Here is a 17460-nt window from a genome sequence, read left to right as displayed (position 1 = left end):
TGATTTAATAAATAATGACTGTGGTTCTTGAGAAAAAAGTAATTAATGTTTTCAATGTAATTATGCCACGTACACTTTAAACTCCAAGGTAGACTTGCTCTGGCCACAAGTTTGAACAACTTTAAACTGTACATGATGATCCTTGCATATTCATTGAACAAATTCTAGCCTAACTCTAGCGATCCTTGCAAAATTAATATGTTTCGTACATATTTCTATGTAAAACTATAAACGCCTTTTGTAACCTTGCCATGGGTGTAGGGATCATGGTTTGAATAAACTTGAATCTTAATTTGAAAGTAAAATGTTATATAGACAAACAAATTTTTTACATGTAGGTAACAATATTGGTGGCACTTAATGCCATTAAATGGAATAACCTCGCTTTACCGCTGGGGCAAAAATATCATAGCACACAGAGAAACTAAAATCTGGCTTGGATTCTCCAAACAATTAAAACTTTATGTTGCAATTCTTGCAACTTATAACTCTTGCAACTTTAAGTTAAAACTCAAGTCCGACAATTTACTAAAATCTTAACTGTTCGAATAAAACAAGAAGAGGCCAACAGGCCTTATCAGTCACCTGAATACTAGAGAAAAAGTATCACTACTTCCATGGGCTATGAAATCTAGAAAAAATTTCCTGTTCTGAATATCTAAGCTAAATTCTAATGTTCAGCAACAGTATAAAACAAGATGTGTTCTTAAAACTTCAATGCCCTCAAAAGTGCATACATTGATAAAAGGCTTTAAAGAATAGGTGTATTAACATTAAAACATCTGCAAGTATGCATTTAGATTTTATACAGTATCAGCAAACTTACACATAAATACTATATACTAATTTTGGCCCTACCCTGGGGTCAGAACCCTTACTCTGAGGATCATCAAATTTACAATTTTGGTAAAAGACTACCTGCTCTATCCATTTAGTTTCAATTTAGTATAAATAGCACTAAAGAAGATGTTATTCAAGTGTTTTACACATAAACACTATATAACAAATATGGCCCTGCCCTGGGGTCAGAACCCCTACCCCGGGGATCATGAAATTTACAATTTTGGTAAAGGCCTTCCTGCCCTACATCACTATGCATTTAGTTTTTCTAACACATGTGCAGTTCTAGAGAAGATTTTTCAAAATTGGTCAATTTTTACCCTGCCCCTAAGGCCCCAGGGGTGCAGGAGTCCTGAAATTTACAATTCTAATATGTTTCCCTTGTTCTAAATATGTTTCATACCAGATTTGAAAAGAATTGGAATGATAGTTATCAAGAAGAAGTTAAAAACGTCTATTGTTTACACATTTGATAACTGACCATTTTGGCCCCACCCCGATACCAAAATGCCTACCCCTGGGACCCTCAAATTTACAATTTTGGTAAAGGACTACCTGCTCTTTCTAAATATCTATTTACTTTCAATTTAGTATCAATAGCACTAAAGAAGATGTTATTGAAGTACGTGTTTTACACATAAACACTATATAACAAGTTTGGCCCCACCCTGGGGTCAGAACCCCTACCCCGGGGATCATGAAATTTACAATTTTGGTAGAGGCCTGCCTGCTCTATATTACTATGCATTTAGTTTTTCTTACATGTGTGTGGTTCTTCAGAAGAAGATTTTTGAAAATTGGTCAATTTCGGGCAGTTTTTGCCCTGCCCCTAGGGCCCCAGGGGTGCTGGAGTCCTGAAATTTACAATTTATGTCCCCCTTGTCCCAATGATGCTTCATACCAAATTTGAAAAGAATTGAACTGGTAGTTATTAAGAAGAAGTTAAAAATGTTCAATTGTTAACGCACGACGGACGAAAACCAATTGCAATAGGTCACTTGAGTTTACTCAGGTGACCTAAAAAGTCATACTTGAGTTTGAAATTTGTTCAAGATATCCAAGCCTGAAGTTGTAACATTTATATACTGTCCATAAGATTATGCCTGCTGTGAACATGCTATTACAAGTCACTACATACGCATCCTCTAACATTTAATTTGTTACAAAGGGATATTAATGCACAACCACTTTGCATCTTTGCAATGTTTTACCTGAAAGACTCTTCGATCCATCCGTAACATCCCATACTATGTTACCTCCATTGAGAGTACCTACAAACATATAAAACAATGTCTCTTTAGATTAATCTATATTATAATTTTTCTCTTAATGACATGAAATTTCAGTGATTGCAAGTCCCCTGCTAGCTTATATCTATATTTGGTTTGTGTAAAATTTCATTGCTAAGTCCCAATATCAAATCATTCAGAGGTGATTTTTTTTACCTTGTGTGACCTGGTAACCATGACCTTCTAAGCAGAAGAGATTCTTCATAAAAGCTTTCTTTGTAAAGTTTAATCACACAGACTCAAGAAGTATTTCAGATTTGTCATCCAGACACTATTTTTTCCTAGAGAGACCTGACGAAGTTTGGCCTACAAACATCCTATTCATTACATGTATAACGTTTACCCACCTTTCGGATCTCTATTCCAATGCAGAAGTAGAAGAGATATAGCTAAAGCAAGTAGAACCCATATTGTGAGGGGTTTGTATCCTAAAACACAAAAACAAAAATATCGATTAGTCATCTCAACAACAGATACATTGTGAGGGGTTTATATCCTAAAACACAAAAACAAAAATATCGATTAATCATCTTAACAACAGATACATCTGCATGTCATTCTTTAGATATTGTTGAATTAACATATCAGGTTAGAAAAAACATTATATCTCTTCATTTGTATTTTTGAAGCATAATACATATCACATAAATGCATCTGTTTCATATTTAGATATTTCATTGACACACTAGATGATAATGGCAAACAAACAACTCAACTTCATGACAAATGGGATGACTCCAGCTTCTTCACAGTCCCATATTAATAATGTAGCAATATTTCATTATCACCTACATATGGTATTTATGTCTCTCAACTGATTTGATACACGAGAGGATGCATGTTCTGCATATGATCAATTTTTAAATTAAGACAGGCTACTTACAAATATTTATAAGATGATGTTACAGGGGTTTCAACGGTCTTGTTTCAAGTCAGCATTTCAAAGATTCTGTGGTCGTTATAACGATCTAATTTGTAAATACATTTTGTGGTCGTTATAACGATCTAATTTGTAAATACATTCTGTGGTCGTTATAACGATCTAATTTGTAAATACATTCTGTGGTCGTTATAACGATCTAATTTGTAAATACATTCTGTGGTCGTTATAACAATCTAATTTGTAAATACATTCTGTGGTCGTTATAACGATCTAATTTGTAAATACATTCTGTGGTCGTTATAACGATCTAATTTGTAAGATTCTGTGGTCGTTATAACGATCTAATTTGTAAATACATTCTGTGGTCGTTATAACGATCTAATTTGTAAGATTCTGTGGTCGTTATAACGATCTAATTTGTAAATACATTCTGTGGTCGTTATAACGATCTAATTTGTAAGATTCTGTGGTCGTTATAACGATCTAATTTGTAAGATTCTGTGGTCGTTATAACGATCTAATTTGTAAATACTGTCATTTTGTTGAATGCTGTCTGATGAGTTTCATATCAATTAATAGGCCATTCTTTACATTCTGAATTTGACTGTGGAATACTACGGTTACCTGATTAAGACATAGGGTTGACAGCAGATGTCACCAGTCAGTAGGGAATGCTTACTCCCCCTAGACATTTGATCCCACCTCTGGTGTTTCCAGGGCTCCAATGTTCGCCCTTATACTCTCACATTTTTTATGAGATTGACCAAAGTGTGTTACCTTCACTTTTTCACCACAATCAAAAGAATTGTTTTATAGAAACATAAAAAGATGGAGGAAATGATGGGAGAGAAATTCTTTTTTTTCTCACTCTCTACCTCCAAATGTCCTCTTCACAAATCTTCTTCCTCGCCTCCACATCCCAATCACCAATGAAGTTTGTCTAGCATTTCTTTATAGTCTGGAACATACTGCAAAAAAAAAGAAGATGTAACTAGCAGTCTTTTGCTAAATAAAACTGTCCAACAGTCTGGAAAACAGAAAGAATTCAGCTGCATGGTTCCGCTGTCTTGTAGATAACTACTGGTCTCACTTCTCTTGCCTCTCTTGGGACACAAGACGAAATTTTCGCTGTTGCTGTTTGTAAGTCACATTTAATGACTGACAGCATTGCCAAACAAAATCATTGATAAGGAGCCAATGAAAGTTAACAGTAGTCAGTATGATTCAGTTTGCATGATAAAAAGCTGATCTGAAAACTATCTTATACTACATGATTTTTCTTTTTTATGATGTGTTTCATCACTAAATCCAAACAGCAAACTATAATTAGCTATAATGTTACTTGTTTGTTTGATATTCGTAGGATTGGTTAACTATATATCGTTAACCGATTGGTGACTGTATTATCTGCCATAATACTATCCATCTCATTGCGATCCAGCCTCACCCTCCAACACCTCCCAAATGCACCAACATAGTGAAGTTGAAGTGTGTTGTAGTAACATACATATGCTCCGTATGGGACGTATGGGTTGTCCCATGGTTTTAAAAATAAATAAATATAAATAAATAAGGACCATCGTGTACCAACACGTCTGATGACTGCGGTACTGTCTTTTGATGGCCGGACACATACATGTGGTCGTATGTCATAAATCATAATGAAATAAAGAAGTAACTTATATTTTACAAAACTAAATAAAAAGTAAAAAATTAATTATATTTTTTATTTATATAATAAATTTAATAATAACTTTCATTTAATTTATTCAATAAATTAGAATTTAAAAAAAAAATTTGATAAGTAAATATAAAATTAAATATTGAAAATATTTTTTTAATTTATTTGGATTCTAATAGAAGGTAATAATTAGTAATCGCACGAGTCTCCGTCCTTCGCCCAAATAAATCGAGATACACCGAAATAAATATACCATAATTATTACATAATTAGTAATATTAGTAACAGGTAATAGTAATAGGGATGTAGGTATGTATATACATGTGAAATAACTAAAATATATACAGAAAAGAATTAGGGTAGGGTCGCCAAAGAAAATTTTGATAATAGAGTGCTACTAGTTATTAGTTATTAATTATTAATTTTGCCATACAACAATTTTGAGATCGTCATTAGGCAAGAATTTTGAGGCCGTCATCAGGTGCTACACCTCATACCCTGTACCATGTTTCTGTAGCTAGATCCAGCTTATAGCACGACATGGCTCCATAATTCTTATTCGATAGTATGTATTATGTGTATAAAACTGAAGATGCGTAATGTAATAAGTGGTGAGTTAGTACTTATGTTAAAATTGTATGACAGATAAAATATTAACCATAAGAAGTGGTATACTTAATTACAAAACATATAGATTTAATTAATTAATGAAAATACAGAATAGATGCAAAATCACAAATCGCATACATCCAACAAGCTTACATATATTAAATATAATAGTATGTAGCAGGCCTGCATACATACAAACTGCGACATTGCATCTAAATGTTTGTCATAAAAAGAGAAGTTTACAAAATACATACGCATAATAACATACATGAATTTTATGTATATTTGCATATACATGTATTATAATATACCTGGATTTGATGTATAGCTGCATCTAAACTTTAACATATATGTTTATATAAACTAAAACGATAAAAACGCAAAGTTTATATTTATAATATTAATATGCTACGATACTTATATATGTAAATGTTTACATACTGATAAACACACATATATATATACACGATAGAAACCCGAATTATATGCTTAGTTGTTTATATAAGTATAACACGTGTAGTTGTTTCTATATTAGTAAACATATAAAAATTTAACAGTAGAATAATGATGCTTAGTGGTTTCCATACTTATAAACATACAAAATTGTTTACATGTTTGTAAACATGCATGATAAAACCTTAGTTATACATATAAGTAAAAATTTTTTACTCACCAACCGGAAGGAAACTTACGAATGATATTGGAAGCTACAAATCATGCAAATTGAAGATGGCGAGTGAATAGATTAGTTACGTGGCAGCCGCTGTGAAGACGCTCATACAACGTAATTTGTGACGTAATTTGTGACATTGTGACGTTTCATCCACTGAAACCGCTCATACAATGTAATTTGTGTTATTGTGACGTTTCACCCGCTGAAACTACGGTACGATGGCCTATTATATCAATAATAAGCAAAACAGAAGGTTAAGTTAGTGAATGCATTGAATACTGAATAAGCATAAATTATCAATGGAATTGTAAGGACATGTAAATAATTAAAATTTAATAGTAAAGTAATTTAACATAATGATATTTAGATTGGGAAAAAAAATTTTTTTTATTTAATTTAATAATAATTTTAAGATGTAAATCATATGTATAAATTACAGTAACTCAACTCGTTTAAAAGTACTGTCAAGAGTGTAGAGTAACTGTCGCTATTCGATGGACCACCTTGGAAGTAATGCTTTGTTTGTTTGATATTCGTAGGATTGGTTAACTATATATCATTAACCGATTGGTGACTGTATTTAATTAGCTATAATGTTACTTGTGCTGACTCCAAAAGTTGAGTGACAATAATTACTGGTTACACAAACAAGTAAATTGACAACAAAGGAATCTAAAGCAAGGGCCTGGCAGTCTAGCTATCTGTTCATCAATGCAAGATGGGTGTACATACTCTAGATATCTGTGCAGGTATTTATCAAACCAAAAATGATTCATTCATTCATGGATGACTCTTTTCTGGAGCCCCATCAAAATCCTTTAATCATTTACAGAAGGACAGCTTTTAAGACTATGTCTGAATTTAGTAATGCGTCCTTTAGACCAAAAGCATAATTGTTGTCTTCTCACTAACATTCACTGCACCAGTGAAGGTAGGAAACAAATCACATTTTTTTCCATACTTTATTTTACAAGTAGACAAAGAAATATTCTGATCTAATCTCCATTTAAGTTGCAGGTATATCAACATATTGAACATTGTGGACTAATTTTCACCAGTTAATTCAACCCGCTTTTAAATATGATTTGAATCACCTACTAAGTAATCACAAATTTTAAGTCCAAAATAATATTTATTCAATAATCTTTTGAACAACATATGAACAATATGTTTATACAAAACTAAGGATAGGGATACAATTCAGGGTTGATTCAGTTAAAGGAGACACAGCATTTTTTCCCCATGAAAACGTAAGACATCATACACGAAAAAACTCTCCTTTTATCAATGTCCACAGATATATACATGATATATATTTACATTTTCAATGTTTATACTTTTTTAATATCTTTACAAATTGTAATGATAATCATTTCCTCATGAATGTGCTGCAGTTGTAAACATTACACTGTGTGTATGAATCTAGATATATATTGTACGTCTATTGTATTGGCTGTGAATTCTGACAGAAATGAAAGTAGAATGTAAATACATGTATAAGAAATAAATTTCCTTTTTAAAATTACAAACCTGTTCATGAGGGTGTGAACTGCAGCCCTTCAAACCGATATACTTAATGAAGCACTAACATGTAAAGCACCGCAGTTCAAACTCACATGTATTTTCAAAAATGAAATTAATTATTGAACTTATAAGTATATATATTTGTAATGGGGAAATGATCTACAGAGTGTATCTAAGAAAGAATTACGAAATACAAGGACACAGAATTTGATAATTCATAAAGTTACAATAATCATAAACTTTGAAAATGTAAATATATATTACAAACAAGAGGCCCAAGGGCCACATCACTCACCTAAGTTACCTTGGCCCATATCTAAAGACTTTCCATATAAATTTGCATGTAAAACCTTAGTCTGTATTGTGGCCCCAACCTACCCCTGGAGGCCATGATTTTTACAAACTTGAATCTGTACTATGTCAGGAAGCTTTCATATAAATCTCAGCTCTTCTGGCTCATTGGTTCTTGAGAAGATGATTTTTTATAGATTTTCTCTATTTATTTTCATGTAAAACTTTGATCCCCTATTGTGGCCCAAACCTACCCCCGGGGGCCATGATTTGTACAAACTTGAATCTACACTATGTCAGAAAGCTTTCATGTAAATCTCAGCTCTTTTGGTTCATTGGCTCTTGAGAAAAAGATTTTTTAAAGATTTTCCCTATATATTCTATGTAAAACTTTGATCCCCTATTGTTGCCCCAATCTACCCCTGGGGGCCATGATTTGTACAAACTTGAATCTGCACTATGTCAGGAAGCTTTCATATAAATTTCAGCTCTTCTGACTCATTGGTTCTTGAGAAGAAGATTTTTAAAGATTTTCCCTGTATATTTCTATGTAAGACTTTGATCCCCTATTGTGGCCCAAACCTACCCCTGGGGGCCATGATTTGAACAAACTTGAAACTGCACTATGTCAGGAAGCTTTCATGTAAATCTCAGCTCTTCTCGCTCATTGGCTCTTGAGAAGAAGATTTTTAAAGATTTTCCCTATATATTTCTATGTAAAACTTTGATCTCCTATTGTGGCCCCAATTTACCCCTGGGGGCCATGATTTGAACAAACTTGAATCTGCACTATGTCAGGAAGCTTTCATATAAATTTCAGCTCTTCTGGCTCATTGGTTCTTGAAGAAGATTTTTAAATGACCCCACCTTATTTTTGCATTTTTGTGATTATCTCCCCTTTGAAGGGGACATGGTCCTTTATTTGAACAAACTTGAAAGCCCTTCACCCAAGGATGCTTTTGACCAACTTTGAGTTATAATTGGCCCAGTGGTTCTTGAGAAGAAGATGAAAATGTGAAAAGTTCACGACGACAGACAACGAACAAATTTTGATCAGAAAAGCTCATTTGAGCCTTCGGCTCAGGTGAGCTAAAACTTTCGGGTCGGGTCGGTTCTAATTTATTTTACTTCGGGTTCAGGTATTTCGGTTCGGGTCTCTATAACTATTTTAAAAATCTAATATACAGTTAAAATCGTAAACCTTTATTGTTTTTTTTGTTACAATAATTACTCGGGGTCGTGTAATTAATCATAAATTTTCAATACGAGAAAGCAACATACATGTACAATATACTTATGTGCATGTATAACATGCAGGTAATCACTGCATCATAGTTACTATGCTTGTACTACACATACACATGTTTCATGTGTATTTTATGCATTGATAGATTTGAAGGATAACTCTGTTCATCATACAGTGCACTTGTCTAAAGTTGTTTGCCTTTGTCATATGTAATAATGTTTATGTAATTTTGCACTTTGTGCATCCTAATGCTCCTCTGTGGGCACAAATTGGGAGAATAAATATAGAGCACCTGACTAGTAATGCAGGGGTCCTGGGTTCAATACGGAACTTTCGGGATGTGCCGGAACGACCGATTATATTTGACGTTTACACACCACGGTCACGTGATAATAACCAATTGTAGGGCAAAGTTGACATCGATACAAATGGTGTTTAGCTAGCACACGGTCCGTAAAGAGTTATGAGCAATCCCACGATGATGATCCGAGTCACTATTGGTGCCTAGTACCTGGGTGTAAATTAGATGGAGGGGAAAAGGTGCATTTAGACGCGTATCATTGGATGCATGGCGTGAGGTTTTACAGATATCCTCAAGATATTCCCTAGACTTATTTCTCTCGCCAACTCGCATATTTTAATCAAATGCATTTTCCTATAATATGGTTGTAGTAATTCCTTTCTTTCAAAGATAGCATTTAAATGCAGGAATTTGATAGCAATTGAAGAATTCCATGTTTGTTTACTTTGTTGTTATTGTAATCCGGAAGTGACATGCCCTACAATTGACGTTCAATGCGCGATAAGAGTCGAGTGGATCAGTGATTCATTTTGAAAATGGTTATCATGAGTCCAGTGGACTCCCCTTGATTACAATAATGAGTCCCATGCTAAAATCAATGAGTTCAAATTTCATTACTTCAAACAAACAGCCTGACAATCACAGGTATACACAAACCAAGTTAAGGAAGAAGCTTACTGTTGACACCTCCTTCTAGGGAATTTATATTTCGCTTTTTATTACAAGCCATCAGATAATTCATTTGCAGAAAATTCTTATACATAGTTCATATTGCAAAATGATTTTCAGATGAAGAAAATTCTCAAGACCAAGTTCATGCAACAGATCAATCCATGATTTGAATTTTAAGAGTGGTGCAATGTAAATTTTCTGATACTAACCAATCCACACACACAAATAAGTTTATGATCCGCCAAGTTCACGCGTCTGCTTAAAGTTGAATGATGGATTAAGTTTTTATTCCTAGCTACTATGCCATTTAGTTTTTCTGTGTTGTGTGCAAATGCTGCAATAATAAATTTTTCTCCATTTTTTTAACTTTTCTCAAATCTTAACGAAGAATAAAGTGTAAACCATATTTGGTGACATTTTTTTTCACCTTTCGAATTTTCTCAACCTCTATTTCTTTTTCAGGACCGACGTTTGATTTCGGGGACACCGCATTTGTTTTGTTTTTTTTACCCGTAGTAGCTGACAATAATAATAATGTGCAGCATTTATAAAGCGCATTATATAATTTGTAATTACTCTAAGCGCTTTAACAATGTAAAACATGATAAGATTAATCAGAGCATAAAATATAACATCCAATAAAATAAAACAATTTAAACATATTATCATTCACATCACTTTGCAAAAATGTTGTTAACTTTCCTTGATTAGACGTTTTTTTTAAGTAAAAAAAAAATTGGTAGAATCGGATTATATGCGAGGAAATTCTAGTTCCCAGTTTTGTTTACCCGCCGTAATGCCATATATATCATTTTGTTTCATTGGTTAATGCAATGCGAGTTGACCAATGAAATATCATAATTCTTAATTCGGAATATCTTGGGTGTGTAGTACGTTCTGGAGCTTAGATTTTGTACGAATTACCGGAGGGAAAATGGAAACATTTTCATATAATTTCAAGTTTTCATGCGTCTGCTGGGATGCAGTTATTGAAATAATGCTTCCTGAGCAAATTCAATGCGTAATTTACGCAGGACGCACGCCAAAATGAATCACTGGTGGATCCGTATCTCGAAAGTCCCGTATTACAGGTCATGTCAAAGATTTTCTCCTCTCTCTTTTATACTACAGTTGAATAAATATTCTATTCTATCATCTAGATAGATAATGGTTGAATACACTGGCAGGATTTTATTGGTGTTCATTGAACAACCTCACATACAGAATTTTTTTGAACTTAGGAGTCTTACAGGTATGTCTTTACCTGTGAAAGGGTAATTATTTTTGGGTTTTTTGTTTTTGGGGGTTTTTTTTTTTTCAAAAGGAAAGGTATCCTTTACCGTAAATCACAGTAATACACCATTCTTTGGGATGACATGGTCATTCATATGCACCCTGACACAGGGGCTTGTAAAATTCACTAGATATACTGTTGTTGATTTCTTCATCTTATTCTATTATGAGCTGGAAATTTGCCCCTGTGTACCAGTGAAAGCGAAATGTCGTCGGACCGACGGACATGTCCGGTAATTTGACTCTCGGTCCGGTAAACTTCATTATATTTTCGGTACGAATGTCCGGTGACTTTCCTGCAATGGTTTCGAAAACTACGCAGCATTGTCCCCCCTTATATAACTGGTACCGATAAACGGTACCATTTCCAATGCCAAAAACCGTTGATTTTTCCCAATTTTGAGACTAAAAATTCCCAATTCACTTGCCGAAAAATAGACCGCTGAAATCGTAGTTTTCTTAGTCTGAAACGTTGTACGATTTAACTAAAATGTTCCCTTCCGGTATTAAATCGAAAGTACAGATCATGGCAGTGTGTTTTGTACGATGATTCCTTATGTTTCACAACAACAAATATTACCGTTAAGAAGTTTGTAAAGAGATGAATACTTCTTGTTTTGTTGTATTTTTTCTTTTCTTATAGCTGAAATCATTTGCCTATACATTGGTAGAAAATTCCCAGTTTGTTCGATTTTGACGCTATTTTTCCCAATTGAATGGGTACCTGTACCAGTGGGTAGAGAAAAAATCGCTGCTACGTTTCGACTTCCAGTTCCATTTATAAAAAAAAACATACAAAAACGGCAACATGTTCCAATTAAAATGGAAAAGTAATGCAGTCCACAGTAAACCTTTAAAACGAAAATCCAATGACCAGGAGGCTCTCAGTCTTTCATGTTTTTATCTAAAAATACTACTACTTTTTTTCGGTCTGGTAAAATGTGATTCGGTCTGGTAATGTTCCTGTGTTTACCAGACCGAATGTCCTGTAAAACATTTCAACATTTCGCGATCACTGGTGTACCCGACACCCGAGGTGTACACGTACTCACAGTCACAATTCAAAATCGTGACGGTGTTACTTTGTCTTACCTTTGGCTTTTCGTGGTACCGCAATTTACTCAGTAAAGAAAATACTAAATAATGATGGAAAAATGAACCACTGGAAAATATCCCTCAAAGGAAATTTCTTTTTAAAGAAAAAAAGTGATTGAAAAATCCGATTTTTGTTCCGCCTCCAACATCGGAAATAATGCACAGGCCATATTTGTGTGAATACGTACGATCAAACTACAATTATCCGGATGTAGATTTTCTTAACCACAAAACGTGGATATAAGATACCTACTATGGCATGCCAAACGTTACAATATCTAATCTTTTCTATTTGTATTGTGATGATTTTCCTTTGAATTGTATAATTTTACATTTGTATTGTATATTTTTTATTCATAAATGTCATTTGTATTGTAAAATGTTTCATTTGCATTGTAGGGATTGTTTATTTCGATTTGTTATGAAGGATTTTATGGGAGACGGAAGGGGCAAAATACCATAGATTATCAGAGGTAACACTTGATATAATTTCAGTGACCATACAAACTTAATAAATGACATTAAACTTAATCAACGGACCTTTTTCATGTTTTTGCAAATACATAAAAGCAAAATTAACGATTCGGTATGTAACGAACAGACGTAATTGCTAAATGAACAATACATAAAAACACGACAAACCACTTAATAAACAGCAAATTATCTTATATGCACAACAAACAGTGTTATTTCGCAAATAAATGAAAATAAAATGAAAAACAGACAATTATGCAAATGAAAAAGTTATACAGTACAGATGATCTCTGAACCTCACTTGGTTAAAGTGAATGCTAACTTCCAAGTCCTTGAGTTGACTTTGATATTTAAAAAAAAAATACAGATAGTGAAGCTATACACAAATGTGTCATTTTGGGGTTGGCTATATTAAACAAACAAAAAAAAAAAAACAAACAAACAAACAAAAAAAGAAAAAAAAAAAAAAAAATTAAAATCCTATCTGGAAAGAAACGCTAGATATTTTTTATAGATTTTTTCTTTTTACATCAGCAAAGGAATATAACACGCTTTCAAAACTATTATATTACAATGACAGAATTACGGTACAAATAAATGTATTTTTTTATGAATCCCTACATGTATACATAAAATGGGATTCTACATGTGCAATGTATATAGTTTCGGATTTATTTACAATTAAGCATGCTATTTTGCATACAATGCCAGAAGTGAAATGTCTGGATCCAGCTTTAGTTGTAAAACCAGCTCGTCCTGAGTTTATAAAAAAAAAAGTATAGCAAGATGAGATAAGAAAGGTTCAGAAAGAATATATGATATCTTTATGTCTCAGTTACTGTAAATGTTCAACATAAACCTCTAAGAAAGGTTCAGAAAGAATATATGATATCTTTATGTCTCAGTTACTGTAAATGTTCAACATAAACCTCTCTGTGAAAAAAATGACAAATATTCTAACACTTCAGGATGATTTTAACTGGAAACAAGTGTATACTAATCTTTAATGTTTGACAAAAGATACAGCCCTTATTAAGTGGTTCCAGTATAGAATTGTGCATAAAATTAAGGGAGTAAAAAATGTTTGTATTCTTCAAAGATTACTGACTACCAACTATGTACAGTCTGTTCAAAGGAAAATATTTAATTTTTTGTTGTGATAACATTAAGATAATTTGGTCAACTTTGGAAGATTTTATCCGAGAAAAAATAGCAAAATATTAATGCTCAATGTACGTAATGTTATGCTTGGCGATGTAGACAGAGATATTAATTGGTTTTTCTTATTATTTTATTGGTTTAGAAATATATTTATTTCAATGGTCGCACCTGATATTTGAAGTAATGCCAATTTTTTGGGAAGTGTATTTTTGATTACTACATTGAAGGAGAATTAGGAAGTTAAAAAGAAAACTGGGGTTATAATGCTCGTTATTGAGCTACAGTGTTCTAAACATGATCTTTTCGCACTTACAATTTATTCATTTAAACTTAATTTGTATGTTGGTGTCAACACAACATAAGCAACACAGAATCAATTATTACATAAAATGAATCTTCTAACCCTATAGATAAAAGAAAAGTTTAATAGTAATGGAAATAAATAATGACAGGGCCGTAAATTACATGGAGGCGGAGGAGGCAGCTGCCTCCTCCAACTTTTGAGCCAAAAAAAATTAAAATTTAAAGTTCATTAGAATTTATGTTGTTTCCAATAACTAAGAACATGATACCTCCCTTATACCCCCATCACACTAGGCCACGTTCGCACTACGACCATGTAAAAATTGATGATCGTAGTGCGATCGGGTACGTCGTAGTAAGGTCGTAGTAAGAACGTAGTAAGGTCTTTATGGTCGTGATGGTCGTGGAGCAACTTTGAACATGCTCAAAACAAACGTAGTGCGGTCGTGGTCAAATTTGATCGTAGAGGAAGCGTAGTAAGGACGTACTAAGATCGTATTTAGATCGGCATGGTCGTAGTAGCATCGTAATGGGATCGTGATGCAGAAGAAACCGACTGCACTGCGATTCCACTACGCTCTCTATACGACCATCCCGTTTTCACTACGTTCTCATTACGATCATCCCGTTTGCACTACGTTTTCTTCACGCTTCCGCTACGATCACGGCACGTCCATACTATGTTGTTGAAGACTGTAGTAAGTTTCTACCAAGATCATCCCGTCCTTAATACGTCCTCACTACGATTTCACTGCGCGCAAGCCACGACCGAATCACGTTCTGTTCTCCCCCACACACTGGTATAAAAACTGAACAAAAGTTGCATATGACCATTGCTTCTTTGGAATCATGGAAAGGCCAGACCAAGAAATATTGATGGAGATATTGATGCATATTCAGTACATGGCACTTAACGACCAAGCTGCTATATTGTTACTAAGGCGAAGGAGGAGGAGAATCGTAAGGCAGCGTAGATCTTGCTGGGTACGACCTTGGCTTTCTGTTGAAAAAGACTTCAGTTTGGCCATTATGATCAACTGATGAATGAATTGAGGATGGAGGATCAACAGTCCTGAAGGTTCTGAGCTGTATTTATACTGAATCTGGATCTGATTCAGCTGCTGCAAAGCGTGGCGACATCGGCGCGGAAACGTGATAGAACCGTAGTAAGATCGTGGTAGAATCGTAGTAAGATCGTGGCAGAAGCGTAGGAAACTCGTGCTGCAGTCGTGGGAGTCGTGGTGAGAGCGTAGTTAGAACGTGATGGACGTAGTGGGAGCGTAGTAAGAACTTGATGAACGTAGTGAGAACGTGGTGGAATCGTAACAAGGCCGTAGTTTAATCGTAGTGGAGTCGTGATAAGAGCGTAGTGAGGACGCCGTAACATCGTGAAGACAGACAAAATTACAAATTCATGCCGTTCACACTACGATCTCACCACGATCTAAAAAAAATTATAGAACGAAGTGAGGTCGTGATGGTCGTGATGTAGTGTGACAGGGCCATTAAAAAGCATTCCAAATCTTTCTTTTAGAATGAGTTAGTCAAGTAACATCTTAGAAGGCCCTAGAATCAAGGATTTTGCACGAAACGTGTTCAGTGTGCACAAAATGTGCTCAGCGTCTAGGGGCCTAGGCGGCCCCCAGACCCCCGCCTAATTTCCTGCCTCCTCCAAATTGAAGGTTAATTTACGGCCCTGAATGACCTTTATGCACTTAAGATACGAAAAAAAATCATGATATCAAATTTGAGAGTTTTAAACAACGTATTAGAAGTAATGTCAATTTCTAAAATTTCACATAATATTCAAGGCCTTGCATTAATATTTGAAAAAAAAAAACTTTAAAAAGTGAAGGTTAGAGACCAATTTTTTTTTAATTATTGGCGAAAATACTCAATTTCTATATAAACTTTCGATTAAAATAATCTGAACTTTTTAAAGAATCGGTGTTCTATTTGAAAAAATATATCAACCAAATACGGAAGTTCCGAGTTCCCCAACAGTTATTTCCCTTTATCGAACTCTTCCATAAATTATGACGTAAAATATGATGACAGTGGGTGCATTTGCTAATTACTATTGTTGTATTATTTCTTAAAAGATGATATCCAGAGTTTCTGAGACCATCCTATCTCAGGGGAAAGGCAACTTTAGTGAGTTTATGAATATTGGATAACAAAATGGCTCAAACAAATAATGTTAATTGCCATCTTTCTTTGATAAAAGGGTCACTCATGTAGAAGAGGAAACGAATAATGATTTAATAGCCAATTTGATGATCTTATTCAAACAAATTATGCTTGATATGGCCAGAATATGCATACCAGTGATTGATATAAACAAAAGTTACGCTTTCATTACATTAATCGTACGTAGTCGTTATATACAGTGCCATGCAGTCTACGATATAATGTATGCATTGTGTACCCACCATACGTCATAAAATGCGAAAGAGTTCGACAAAGGGAAATAACTTTTGGGTAACTCGGAACTTGCGTATTAATAAATTACAACATTTGAACAATAGTTTTAAGTCTCAACTACTTGTATCATAAATTTTAAACGGAAATACACGTATAAATATAGAAGATATATTGAGTGAAAGTGAAACTGTCATATCACACAGATTTAGAACTTTTTGATTAAAGGGGCATGGACACAATTCGAGCTGAAAATCTTCAAATTTTATTTTTTCCATGTTTAATGTTTAGAATGCTAAACTAAGGTATTTCTAATGGTCAGCAAAAATTGAACGTCAGTTGTCGAGGTACATGGGTATGCCACTTTTATTAAGCAACCTATATGTAAACCAAATCCATAGGGGTAGCTTGGGTTCGAATATTACCGAGGCAGGGGGTCTGGGGGGCTGTGCCCCCCAGAAGCTATCGACATTTTAACAACATAAAAGGTGTTGTTTTTTTGTTTTTTTACCGAGGCAGCTGCCTCGGTTGCCTCAATGGAAGCTACGCCACAGAAATCATGGTACGAGCCTTGTTTACTTAACAAAGAATTGTGAGTGTTGTATCTCACTCAACATCTGATACTTAAATTTTGGTTGACCATTAGAAATTAATACTTTAGCTAAGCTCAAAAGCTCAGGAGCTAACTTCCTTAAGCGCAGTGC

The 17460-nt window shown here is 34.1% G+C and overlaps 1 protein-coding gene across 2 annotated transcripts in view; it reads right to left on the bottom strand.

Moving 5' to 3' along the window:
- Positions 1 to 12562, bottom strand: part of LOC130048312 (protein O-linked-mannose beta-1,2-N-acetylglucosaminyltransferase 1-like) — a 59047-nt gene extending 46485 nt beyond the window's left edge. The window contains exons 1-4 of one of the 2 annotated variants that reach the window (XM_056144898.1): positions 12395 to 12562; positions 3888 to 3980; positions 2477 to 2557; positions 2052 to 2111 (exon numbers count right to left, since the gene is read on the bottom strand). In XM_056144898.1, coding sequence (XP_056000873.1) covers positions 2052 to 2111; positions 2477 to 2557; positions 3888 to 3930 — 184 coding nt within the window. In that variant the 5' untranslated portion in view covers positions 3931 to 3980; positions 12395 to 12562. The remainder of the gene's footprint in view (positions 1 to 2051; positions 2112 to 2476; positions 2558 to 3887; positions 3981 to 12394) is intronic. The other variant, XM_056144899.1, reaches the window with a different exon arrangement.
- Between the last annotated feature and the right edge of the window lie 4898 nt (positions 12563 to 17460).

Source organism: Ostrea edulis, chromosome 7 (genome assembly GCF_947568905.1).
Source record: "Ostrea edulis chromosome 7, xbOstEdul1.1, whole genome shotgun sequence".
NCBI classification, from domain to species: domain Eukaryota; kingdom Metazoa; phylum Mollusca; class Bivalvia; order Ostreida; family Ostreidae; genus Ostrea; species Ostrea edulis.
Note: the sequence above shows the minus strand (reverse complement) of the source record. Positions and strands in the feature narration are given on the sequence as shown.